This window comes from Heteronotia binoei, chromosome 20, assembly GCF_032191835.1.
Source record: "Heteronotia binoei isolate CCM8104 ecotype False Entrance Well chromosome 20, APGP_CSIRO_Hbin_v1, whole genome shotgun sequence".
NCBI lineage: Eukaryota > Metazoa > Chordata > Lepidosauria > Squamata > Gekkonidae > Heteronotia > Heteronotia binoei.
Window position 1 is genome coordinate 29,450,798 of NC_083242.1, and position 12,486 is coordinate 29,463,283.

At 48.1% G+C, this 12,486-nt stretch overlaps 1 protein-coding gene across 1 annotated transcript in view; it reads left to right on the top strand.

Moving 5' to 3' along the window:
- The window catches only part of LOC132588214 (mitotic spindle assembly checkpoint protein MAD1-like), a 32,945-nt gene that overhangs the window by 16,552 nt on the left and 3,907 nt on the right, over window positions 1-12,486 (top strand). The window contains exons 4-8 of the mRNA XM_060260564.1: window positions 5,567-5,746; window positions 8,006-8,130; window positions 9,573-9,654; window positions 11,412-11,542; window positions 11,815-11,929. Of these exons, the coding sequence (XP_060116547.1) occupies window positions 5,567-5,746; window positions 8,006-8,130; window positions 9,573-9,654; window positions 11,412-11,542; window positions 11,815-11,929 (633 nt within the window). The remainder of the gene's footprint in view (window positions 1-5,566; window positions 5,747-8,005; window positions 8,131-9,572; window positions 9,655-11,411; window positions 11,543-11,814; window positions 11,930-12,486) is intronic.

Consider the following 12,486-nt stretch of genomic DNA (forward strand, 5'->3'; position numbering starts at 1 on the left):
AGAAGGGGATAGCAGAAGATGAGATGGCTGGACAGCATTACTGATATAACCAACATGAATCTGAGCGCACTTTGGAGGATGGTGGAAGACAGGAGGGCCTGGTGTGACTTTGTCCATGGGGTCACAAAGAGTCGGGACTCAACTGTGCGACTGAACAACAACAAAAGAAGGCAATCTCTGCTGTGGTTGGGAAAAGTGCGTAGAAGAGACTCCAGGCTTTGCCCTGGCTAAATGTGCTTTTTTGAGGATTACGGCTCTTTTCAGCTGAACCCAAATTTTTTGCTGAGTCAGTCACAGAAAAGCTCCAAGCCCCAATTAAAAAAAAAAGTGATCTGAGCTGAGCCCACAGCATCGTAGTTAGCCGGCTCGGATTCTGTCTTTCAGGAAGTCATGTGGATGAAGTTTTTTTTTTTTTTAAAAAAAAGGAATCTTTGGCTGTTTTGCATAATCCTTACTTAGTATGTAAATCCGTGGCTTGTTTTGCTTTGATTAGCAGAGCAATTTACCGCACCGTTTCCAATAAGCGCTAATCGATTTGAGTCGGGAGGAAACGGAAGCTGGGCTGGAAATGGTTTTTTGGAGTTTCTAAAGGAGGGGGAAAATGGGCTTCTCCCGTTGTGTGCATCCGTAAGCATTTGGCCAATGTAGTGAGGATAAAAAAATTATAGGTGTGTTGCAATGTAACTGGCCTGCAACCAGAAATCTTGTTGCAATGGCCCAGAGAGGGGTGTTAGAAATCCCTTTTGATATATTTAATTTTTCAGATAGTGTATGAAACAGCATCAAGAACTCAAGTGCTTAAACGTTTGTACTCGTTAACTAGAATACCGGGAGCTTGCGTATTCAGGGGAATGGAACCTCCAAATTCAGAGGCAGTCAACTTCGGATTATGAGTTTTAGGAGCTGGGGTGGAATTTTATCAGGAGCTCCCTTGCATATTAGGCCACACCCACTGATGTAGCCAATCCTCCAAGAGCTTGGAATTCTAGCAGGGGCTCCTTTGCATATTAGGCCACACACCCCTGATGTAGCCAATCGTCCAAGAGCTTGGAATTCTAGCAGGGGCTCCTTTGCATATTAGGCCACACACCCCTGATGTAGCCAACCCTCCAAGAGCTTGGAAATCTAGCAGGGGCTCCTTTGCATATTAGGCCACACACCCCTGATGTAGCCAATCCTCCTGGAGCTTGGAATTCCAGCAGGGGCTCCTTTGCATATTAGGCCACACCCCACTGATGTAGCCAATCCTCCAAGAGCTTGGAATTCTAGCAGGGGCTCCTTTGCATATTAGGCCACACCCACTGATGTAGCCAATCCTCCTGGAGCTTACAATGCTCTTTCTTGAGAAACTATGCCCTCTATTTAAACTAACAAAGCCAGATTTATGGCTCTATTTAAACTAACAAAGCTGGATTTATGGCACGTCACACCTACAACAGCAGTCTGCTTTTTTATCGCCCTCCAGTGTTTTTTCAGCCCAGTTTTGTCCTAACGCTAACAAGTACAGATCCCTATTTGTGATTCTTTTAATCTGCTAAAAGCATTCCCATGATTCTACACTGCACACTTATATTGAGAATTGCTGCTTCCATTCTCATTTTGTCTGATGAAGTCTGCTTGAGAGCATATGAAAGCTTACATTCTGAATAAAACTTAGTTGGTCTTAAAGGTGCACTTGTCTACTTCTTTGTTCTAAGGCTCTTTTTTGTCAGCTCTTGGAGGATTGGCTACATCAGGGGTGTGCGGCCTAATAGGCAAAGGAGCTAGAATTCCACCCGTGTCTAGGAGCCAACATCAGGGGAAGCCTTCGGCCTCTGTGCTGGTTTGTTTGGCTCTCCCAGGCAACTGGCTGGCCACTGAGTGAAACAGAATGCTGGGCTCAATGGACCACTGGTCTGAACCAGCAGGGCTCTTCTGATGTTGTAACAAGAGCATGTTTTAATTCTTTACCCCACTCCCTGAAATTCAGTTTGCTCCTTTCGTTTATTAAACGAAAGCAGGAAATCCGGGGAAGGGGGATGGAAGGTTGTTGAGGCATGTTCAACCCCAGAAAGCATGTTTCTGTGTTCTTGTATTGTACCATCTTGGAATAAGCAAGTTTTTCTAGCGCAATAGGAAATCTGGTGAGTTTCTTTTTTCCCCCCAGTATAAAAACATGCTTTATTAGACGTTTTCAGCGTAACACAGGAAATGCTAAATAAAGGTAGATACATTTGTTTTGTTATAACAAACAATGTAGACCAACAATGAACTTATAGTATCTTAACTAACAACTATAAAGTTATGCTATTACATTGACAAGAAGACCTTCAAAAATAAATTAGTTTTTTATAATAGGGATTTTTTGGGAATAATGTCATTTTATGAGAAGTCAGTACGGGGTACCAAACAGCAACAATATGTCTTTCATATTTGTCGTATAAAATGTCATAGGTATTATATGCAATCTTGCACATGATAAAAGTGTCCCAAACTCTATTACACCACATTTCGAGAGTAGGAATTACTTTGTTCACCCAAGTTGAAGCAATGACCATTCTAGCTGTGGCTATTAATATCTGTATTAATTCTGTTGTGCCAGCACTGAGTTTTGCATCTTTCCAGCTGGTGAGTTCTGTGCCAGGAACATTGCATGGCCTTGGGTCAGCCATAGCCCTGGCAGAGGTTGTCCTTGAAAGGGCAGCTGCTGTGAGAGCCCTCTCCAGCCCCATCCACCTCACAAGGTGTCTGTTGTGGGGGAGGAAGGGAAAGGAGATTGTAGGCCGCTCTGAGACTCTGTCCTTGAAAGGACAGCTGCTGTGAGAGCCCTCTCCAGCCCCACCCACCTCACAGGATGTCTGTTGTGGGGGAGGAAGGGAAAGGAGATTGTAGGCCACTGAGACTCTGTCCTTGAAAGGGCAGCTGCTGTGAGAGCCCTCTCCAGCCCCACCCACCTCACAGGGTGTCTGCTGTGGGGGAGGAAGGGAAGGGAGATTGTGAGCCGCTCTGAGACTCTTCGGAGTGGAGGGCAGGATATAAATCCAATATCTTCTTCTTCTTCTTATATAAGTTACGCTCAGTGTTCCTTCTCAACTGAGTGAGTGTGAGCTGGCTCACAGGTTTTTAGTCTCTGGCTCACACATTTTTGTCCTAGCTTCGAAAGGATGGCCTCAGAGCAAACTAATTTCTGCAGTAGCCAAATGGCTTGCTCACAACTTTAATGCCAGTAGCTCATACAGTAGAAATTTTGCTCACAAGATGCCACAGCTTAGAGGGAACATTAGTTACACTTCCTCTCCAGTTTGAAGGAGGTTTTCTGTGTTTTCTCTTTTATTTTCATTTGGCGTTCCCCCAAATCTATCCCCCTGTATGACCCACCCACCCCCGGATTGGAAGTTTAAAAACACAGAGAAGGAAGAATTGCCATATGGGTTTTTTCCTTAAGTTTTCCTCACTTAGCCAGTTAACATTCACCCGTAAAACCCCCAAAGAAATGGCAAAAGAGGAGGAACACATCAGTATAGCCAGTGTCACCAGAAATTTGGGGGGCGGGGGATATTACGGATTATTGAAAGCTGGGAATTGTGGTATAGCAGGGTCACAGGAGGTAGAGCCAGCCACAAAATGGCTGATACAACTTACTTTTCAGCCGCACAGTGCAGATCCTTGTGCTGTGGTGACAGCTGCTGCCTAAGCAAGGTTTTTTTTTTTTTAAATAATCTACACAGCCAATCAGAAGCCTTGTGGGGCAGAACATGCCTCTGGACCCGCCCTCTTTCTAAAAACATTCAGTGGGCATCAGAAAGGGGGTTGGAAGTAATAGTGTGGATTCTGCAGGGCTTGGACCAGGGGTTACAGACCAGAAAAGGTTGGGCTAGATCAGGAGTGGCCTGACTGTGGCTTGGGAGCCACATGTGGCTCTTTCACACATATTGTGTGGCTCTCAAAGCCCCCACTGCCCTGTCAACGGGCTTAGAGTAGACATTTCTCTTTTTAGATCTCTTTTCCAAGCCATTCGGCAGCTTGGAGAATGCATTTAACGTTAAAGTTGCTTTCTTTCCACCTCTCCCTCCTTCCCCCATCTGTTTGCCTTCCTTCCTTCCTTCCTTCCTTCCTTCCTTCCTTCCTTCCTTCCTTCCTTCCTTCCTTCCTTCCTTCTCCCTCCCTCCCTCCCTCCCTCCCTCCCTTCCTCCCTTCCCCCTCCCTCCCTCCCTTCCTTCCTCCCTTCCTCCCTCCCTTCCTTCCTTCCTTCCTCCTCCTCCCTCCCTCCCTCCCTTCCCCCCCTCCCTCCCTTCCCTCCCTCCCTCCCTCCCTTCCCCCCCTCCCTCCTTCCCCCCTCCCTCCCTCCCTCCCTCCCTTCCCCCCTCCCTTCCTCCCTTCCTCCCTTCCCTCCCTTCCTTCCTTCCTTCCTTCCTTCCTTCCTTCCTCCCTCCCTTCCCCCCTCCCTTCCTCCCCTCCTCCCTCCCTCCCTCCCTCCCTCCCTTCCTTCCTTCCTTCCTTCCTTCCTCCTTCCTTCCTCCCTTCCCCCCTCCCTCCCTTCCCCCTCCCTCCCTCCCTTCCTTCCTTCCTTCCTTCCCCCCTCCCTCCCTCCCTCCCTTCCTTCCCCCCTCCCTCCCTCCCTCCCTTCCCTCCCTCCTCCCTTCCTTCCTTCCTTCCTTCCTTCCTTCCTTCCTTCCTTCCTTCCTTCCTTCCTCCCTCCCTCCCTCCCTTCCCCCTCCCTTCCTCCCTTCCCTCCCTCCTCCCTCCCTTCCTTCCTTCCTTCCTTCCTCCCTCCCTCCCTTCCCCCCTCCCCTTCCTCCCTTCCCTCCCTCCCTTCCTTCCTTCCTTCCTCCCTCCCTCCCTCCCTCCCTTCCCCCCTCCCTTCCCCCCTCCCTTCCCCCCCTCCCTTCCCTCCCTCCCTCCCTCCCTTCCTTCTCTTCCTTCCTTCCTTCCTTCCTTCCTCCCTCCCTCCCTCCCTTCCCTCCCTCCCTCCCTCCCTCCCTTCCTTCCTCCCTCCCTCCCTCCCTTCCTCCCCTCCCTCCCTCCCTTCCCCCCCTCCCTTCCTCCCTTCCTCCCCTCCCTCCCTCCCTCCCTCCCTCCCTCCCTTCCTTCCTTCCTTCCTTCCTTCCTTCCTTCCTTCCTTCCTTCCTTCCTTCCTTCCTTCCTTCCTTCCTTCCTTCCTTCCTTCCTTCCTCCCTCCCTTCCTTCCTTCCTTCCTTCCTTCCTCCCTTCCCCCCTCCCTTCCCCCCTCCCTCCCTCCCTCCCTTCCTCCCTCCCTCCCTCCCTCCCTCCCTTCCTTCCTTCCTTCCTTCCTTCCTTCCTTCCTTCCTTCCTTCCTTCCTTCCTTCCTTCCTTCCTCCCTTCCTTCCTCTCCTCCCTCCCTCCCTCCCTCCCTCCCTCCCTCCCTCCCTTCCTTCCTTCCTTCCTTCCTTCCTTCCTTCCTTCCTTCCTTCCTTCCTTCCTTCCTTCGTGTCTTGTGGCTCTCAAACATCTGACATTTATTCTATTTGGCTCTTACGCTAAGCATGTTTGGGCCCCCCCCCCGGGCTAGATATTTTGTTGTCTTCATTTTAAAAAGAATTAATTTTTAATTTCTCCCCTTTTTTAGCGGGAGACTGACCGTAACCAGGAGCTTCAGAAGCAGATCAAGCAGTGTCGGGAGAGGGAAAAGGAGGCCGAGGAGAAGTTAAAAGAGCAACTTGAGGCCAATAAAGCATGCCAGAAGAGCCTGGAGTCTGTGTACAGGAAGCTGCAGGGGAAGGAGAACCAGCTGGCTGAAGCTAACGAGGTAAGCCGTTCACTCAGCGGGCTCGGTGTCAGTAGTTGCAGTTTATTTTTGTTATTGATGTATTGGCTTCATTCATGCCCCGGTCTTTCCCCCTTAGTGGGGACCCAAACTGTCTTGCATCATTCTCTTCTCCATTTTATCCTCACAATAATCCTGTGAGGTAGGTTAGGCTGGCTGAAGGTCATAAGGACATAAGAGAAGCCATGTTGGATCAGGCCAGTGTCCCATCCAGTCCCACACTCTGTGTCACACAGTGACAAAAAAAGCCAGGTGCCACCAGGAGGTCCACCAGTGGTGCCAGGACACTAGAAACCCTCTCACTGTGCCCCCCTCAAGCACCAAGAATACAGAGCATCACTGCCTCAGACATAAGAGAAGCCATGTTGGATCAGGCCAATGGCCCATCCAGTCCAACCCTCTGTCATGCAGTGGCCAAAAAACAACAACAGGTGCCACCAGGAGGTCCATCAGTGGGGCCAGGACACTAGAAACCCTCTCACTGTGCCCCCCTCAAGCACCAAGAATACAGAGCATCACTGCCTCAGACATAAGAGAAGCCATGTTGGATCAGGCCAATGGTCCATCCAGTCCAACCCTCTGTCACGCAGTGGCCAAAAAAAACAAACAGGTGCCACCAGGAGGTCCATCAGTGGGGCCAGGACACTAGAAGCCCTCCCACTGTGCCCCCCTCAAGCACCAAGAATACAGAGCATCACTGTCCCAGACATCAGAACATAAGAGAAGCCATGTTGGATCAGGCCAGTGGCCCATCCAGTCTAACACTGTCAAACAGTGGCCAAAAAACCCAGGTGCCATCAGGAGGTCTATCAGTGGGGCCAGGACACTAGAAGCCCTCCCCCAGCACCAAGAATGCAGAGCATTACTGCCCCAGACTGAGAGTTCCAACAATACATTGTGGCTAATAGCCACTGGTGGACCGCTGCTCCATATGTTTAGCCAATCCCCTCTTGAAGCTGTCTCAGATAACTTGCACTATCCACTTGAAGCTCTAGTGCTCCTGTTGTTCTTTGCCTGTGGGAGAATTAATCCAGCTGCAGTTTCCACTGTATTTATATGGCGTGGTTGGGTTCATTTACACCTTCTTGACTAATCCTTTGTTTGGACTCAAGCGCCATCTTTGAAAGTTACTGTTTGGATTTACTTGATCAAGATAAGCCGCTGTGTTAATCTGTCTGTCGGCAGAAAAGAATAAGAGTCCAGTAGCATCTTAAAGACTAACAATTAGCTTTTGTGAGTCACTGCTCTTTTTCTCACAAAACCTCACACCCTGCCAAAATTTTTGTTAATCTTTAAGGTGCTGCTGGACTCCTGCTCTTTTCTGCTGGATATACTAGCTTGAAATTCCTTACTCAGTGATGGCAACAGATGTTTGTTCTTTGTTCTGAGGTAGTTACCTTTGTTCTGAGGTAGTTACCTTTGTTCTGTGGTAATTACCTTAGTTCTGCCTTTGTTCTGAGGTAATTACCTTTGTTCTGAGGTAATTACCTTTGTTCTGAGGTAATTACCTTTGTTCTGAGGTAGTTACCTTTGTTCTGAGGTAGTTACCTTTGTTCTGAGGTAGTTACCTTTGTTCTGAGGTAGTTACCTTTGTTCTGAGGTAGTTACCTTTGTTCTGAGGTAGTTACCTTAGTTCTGCCTTTGTTCTGAGGTAATTACCTTTGTTCTGAGGTAATTACCTTTGTTCTGAGGTAATTACCTTTGTTCTGAGGTAGTTACCTTTGTTCTGAGGTAGTTACCTTTGTTCTGAGGTAGTTACCTTTGTTCTGTGGTAATTACCTTAGTTCTGCCTTTGTTCTGAGGTAATTACCTTTGTTCTGAGGTAATTACCTTTGTTCTGAGGTAATTACCTTTGTTCTGAGGTAGTTACCTTTGTTCTGAGGTAGTTACCTTTGTTCTGAGGTAGTTACCTTTGTTCTGAGGTAGTTACCTTTGTTCTGTGGTAGTTACCTTAGTTCTGCCTTTGTTCTGAGGTAATTACCTTTGTTCTGAGGTAATTACCTTTGTTCTGAGGTAATTACCTTTGTTCTGAGGTAGTTACCTTTGTTCTGAGGTAGTTACCTTTGTTCTGAGGTAGTTACCTTTGTTCTGAGGTAATAATTTTTTTTAAAAAAGGAACGTTATTTATGTACTTATTACTTCCTCACACTGGTCGTGTGGTTTGATCTCAGTAGCTCATCAGTTTTTGACATTCAGCCTTGGGGGCCTCTCGTAGCATCTGTGGTTCCTTTCTCTTTCCAGAAATCCACCGAGTTGAGGGCAAAGGTGTCTGAGTTGCAGCTGAAGTTGTGGAATCAGGAGATGGAGGTCAAGGACCGAGAACTAGAGAAGCAAGAGCTGTCTGAACAGCTGGGGGCACAACGCAAGTGAGTAGAGGATTAGCCGCTCGCAGAACTTTTCAACAGCTTTTGATTCTTTCTCTTCCCTTGTCCAGAGGGTTGCTTTGATTGGGATGCGACTGTCGAAAACCTGGTGAGCTGAAAAAGAAAAACTGTTCCCAAAATGAATGCTAGTTAAATCCCCCTTCATCTAAATGCAAAGTCTTCCTCTCTTCTCATCAGTGGGAGATGGAGAAATATGATGGGGACTAAAGGGGGGGCTGGATTTATGGAGGAAAGGTCTATCACTGGCTGCTAGGCATGGTAGCTAAAGGGAATCTCTGCATTTGCAGTCTGTAAACTTCTGAATATCAGTGCCAGGAGGCTGCAACAGGGGAAGACCTCAGCCTCAATGCCCTGTTTTTTGGCCCTGCAGAGGAACTGGTTGACCACTGAGTGAGACAGGATGCTGGACTAGATGGACCCTCAGTGGTCTGATCCAGCAGGGCTCTTCTGATGTTGTTCTCAGGGGAAGGCCTCGGCCTCCTTGCCCTGTTGTTGGCCCTGCAGAGGAACTGGTTGACCACTGAGTGAGACGGGATGCTGGACTAGATGGACCCTCACTGGTCTAATCCAGCAGGGCTCTTCTGATGTTCCTCTCAGGGGAAGGCCTCGGCCTCCCTGCCCTGTTGTTGGCTCTGCAGAGGAACTGGTTGACCACTGAGTGAGACGGGATGCTGGAGTAGATGGACCCCCACTGGTCTGACCCAGCAGAGCTCTTCTGATGTTCTTATTAGGGGAAGACCTCGGCCTCTCTGCCCTATTGTTGGCCCTCCAGAGGAACTGGTTGGCCACTATGTGAGGCAGGTTGCTGGACTAGATGGCACCTCACTGGTCTGATCCAGCAGGGCTCTTCTGATGTTCTTATCGGGGGAAGGCCTCAGCCTGTCTGCCCTGTTGTTGCCCCTCCAGAGGAACTGGTTGGCCACTGAGTGAGACGGGATGCTGGACTAGATGGACCCTTGCTGGTCTGATCCAGCAGGGCTCTTCTGATGTTCTTCTTAAGGGAAGGTCTCTGTGCTCTGTGATTGGCACTTCCAGAGGAGCAGGAGTAAAACGGGATGCTGGACTAGATGGCCTACTGATCTGATCCAGCAGGGCTCTTCTGATGTTCTTATCGGGGGAAGGCCTCGACCTGTATGCCCTTTTGTTGGCCCTCCAGAGGAACTGGTTGGCCACTGTGTGAGGCAGGAGGCTGGGCTAGATGGACCATTGCTCTGACCCAGCAGGGCTCTCCTTTTGCTCTGATGAAGGCTAATTCAATAAAATTCAATAAAAAATTCTATAAAAATCAAGTCCTATTTTCATTTTTTCCCTGCTTCACTTCCAAATCACTCGCCTGATTTGGCCCTCGGGCCGCACGTTTGACACCCCTGCTCTTGAGTATCCTCCGTTGACTTTAATGGATATTTCATGTCCTTGTGAAACAGGCAGTGGCAAGAGGCCAAGCAGCAGATTCAGAGCCTGGAAGGCAAGCTAGCCCAGATGGCTGAGAAGGATCAGAAGATTCAGGTCAGATCCGAATTTGTCTCCTTCCTGCTTGCTGTCATAAAGCAGGTGTCCCCAGCCCTCTTGAACCTTTGGGCACCTTTGGAATCTTGACACAGGGTGGGTGGTGCAACCACAAAATGGCTGCCATAGGAGGTGGAGCCAAACACCAAAGGGTCGCTGTGGGGGGTGGAACTGAGCACAAAATGGCAGCCAAAAGGATAAGTGTTTTGCTATAAATTACTGTCGAGTTTACTTGGGACAGATTAGATTAGCTAACCTAAATGCATGTATTGGATTGTTTCTCTGGTTTAGCTGTGACGTTAGTGGGTTGGGTTGGATCCTCGCTAAACTGGGAATTTCGGCTGCTTTCCTGCTTCAGACCCCTGTCACATCTCAAGATCCCCTAGCTCCCAGGAGCAGGTTTTTTGTAGGGGCCAACCGTCTGCGGTGAGAGAAGAGAGGCAGGAATGTTCAATGTTATCATTAGACAGTTGCTTACGTGTGGTGGAAATGTTTTGTGGCTAAAAATTATTGGAGGATGATCGATGGCATCTATAATATTAATACAAGGGTTGAGGATGAACATGGGAACTGAGCCAGAAATATCTCAAGGTCTTTGGCTGAGGTCTTTGGCTTGAGGTCTCAAGGTCTTTGGCCTTTGGCTGAGGTAGGCGAACGTCCCTATCTTGCTATACCATGTAACTGACACCACCAACTACCAATACTGACTACCATCTGGACTGAGGAGAAAATCGGGCCGATATAGTTGGCATCTTTGGACACCAGGCCGTGTATTTGAGTGTCCACACGATCCACGCTGTCACTGGCTTAACTGCTTTAATTTTTAACGTTTTTAATTGTTTAACTGTTTTATTGTAATAGTGTAATTATTGGTTTTACTGTTTGATATGTTGGAATCTGCCCTGAGCCCAATTTGGGAAAGGGCGAATTATAAATCCACAGAAATAAATAAATAAAATATATATATATATTTGTTAAATTATGTTATCCTTAACTTCGAGGAAGCACCAGATAGTCTCGTGGTATACTGTGTCTCCTGCTAGATTCACCTTCACTAAGATTTGGAAATGAAAGAAAATCCCAGCAAAAAGTGAATTTGTGGATAAAGTCAAGCGCTTTTATTTGTACGTCAGGTTGTCAGCTCTGTGTAGAAACGAGGATGATAGTAAATTGGATTTAATTTAAAACACCTTTATTTGTGTGTCAAGTTGTCAGCTCTACATAGAAATGAGGATGATAGAGAAATGGGGTTTAATTTGGCGTACTCCGTTAGCGCATTGGGAATACTCTCGTAAGGTCTACTGTGGCTTGAAATGTCATCAGTCTTGTAAATTCTGTCTATGAATTAATTAAAAAGAAGTTTAGCCTGCATTTTGGCCCAGTGGCCACACAGACTTTTTTTTTTTTGCACGCAATCATGGACGATGCCTTTGCTAGCTTTATCTGATGGCTCATTTGAGAGCCAGTTTGGTGTAGTGGTTAAGTGAGTGGACTCTTATCTGGGAGAACCGAGTTGGATCCCCCACTCCTCCACTTGCAGCTGCTGGAATGGCCTTGGGTCAGCCATAGCTCTCACAGAGCTATCCTTGAAAGGGCAGCTTCTGTCAGAGCTCTCTCAGCCCCACCTACCTCACAGGGTGTCTGTTGTGGGGGAGGAAGGTAAAGGAGATTGTGAGCTGCTTTGAGACTCTTGAGATTTGGAGTGGAGGGCGATGTATAAATCCAATATCTTCTTCATTCTCTTCTCTGTTCGACAGGTCTTGGAGCAGAAGCTGGCTTTACAAGAACAAGACGCCATGGTTGTCAGGAACATGAAGGCCGATTTGGTGCGGTTCCCCAAAATGGAACGGGAGCTGCAGCAGCTGAAGGAGGAAAATGAGTATCTTAGGTTCGAAGTAAACTGTCGCGCTCTGTGCGTGTGTGTGTATGCATTTCATTTCTCTTCCGGTCCTTCCTGTCGCTGTTCATTTTCGCATTGTGGTGACAAAGTTCTCTTTTGCTCTGTGGGTCTTTGTGGTGTGCCCTCTTTTCCAGCCAAGCCACTGGCTGTGTGCATCTTGTAGAAACTCTGTAGCGAAGTGTGGAATAATGTTTTGAGATCGGGGAGGCAGGAACGGTCACAATAGGTGGCCTTAACTTAGTGTCCTTTTTTGTTCTCAGGGAAATGAAAGAGAACAACGGACTGCTCAGAGAGGAAGTGGAAGGTCTCCAGAGGAAACTCGAGCGCTTTGAGAAGGTCCAAGCTGATCTGGTGGCGTTAGAATTGGAGAAGGAGGTGAGCATCCCCAGAGCCTGTACAAGGAGGCTCAGTCCTCCTTCTCTTTTGTTTTTTCTCTCTCCTGAAGTGTATATTGTACTTGATAAAGTCAGCCAAGGCCCTGAAACTATGACTAGGTTAATGCTCTGAATTCCATCTTGATGCCACTCCATATCCCTTAAGACAGGAGTCCCCAGCCTTTCACTCTTGAAAGGGGGGTGGTGAGCGCTACTTCAGAACGGCTGCTGTAGGAGGCGGAGCCAAAAGTGAAATGGCGGTTGTAGGAGGCAGAGCCAAATGAAGCGCCTCACTCCTTGCGATCCCTGGGAAGAAGGAAAGACTGAAGGGGGAATAGCATAATGGCAGCTTGTCGCTGTAGTTGTGGGAAAGCATTTCATTTGACCTGCCTTACAGCGGCCCTGAAGAAGAAGAAAAATTGCAGATTTATACCCCGCCCTTCTCTCTGAATCAGAGACTCACAGTGGCTTACAATCTCCTGTATCTTCTCCCCCCAGAACAGACACCCTGTGAGGTGGTTGGGGCTGAGAGGGCTCTCCCAGCAGCTGCCCTTTCAA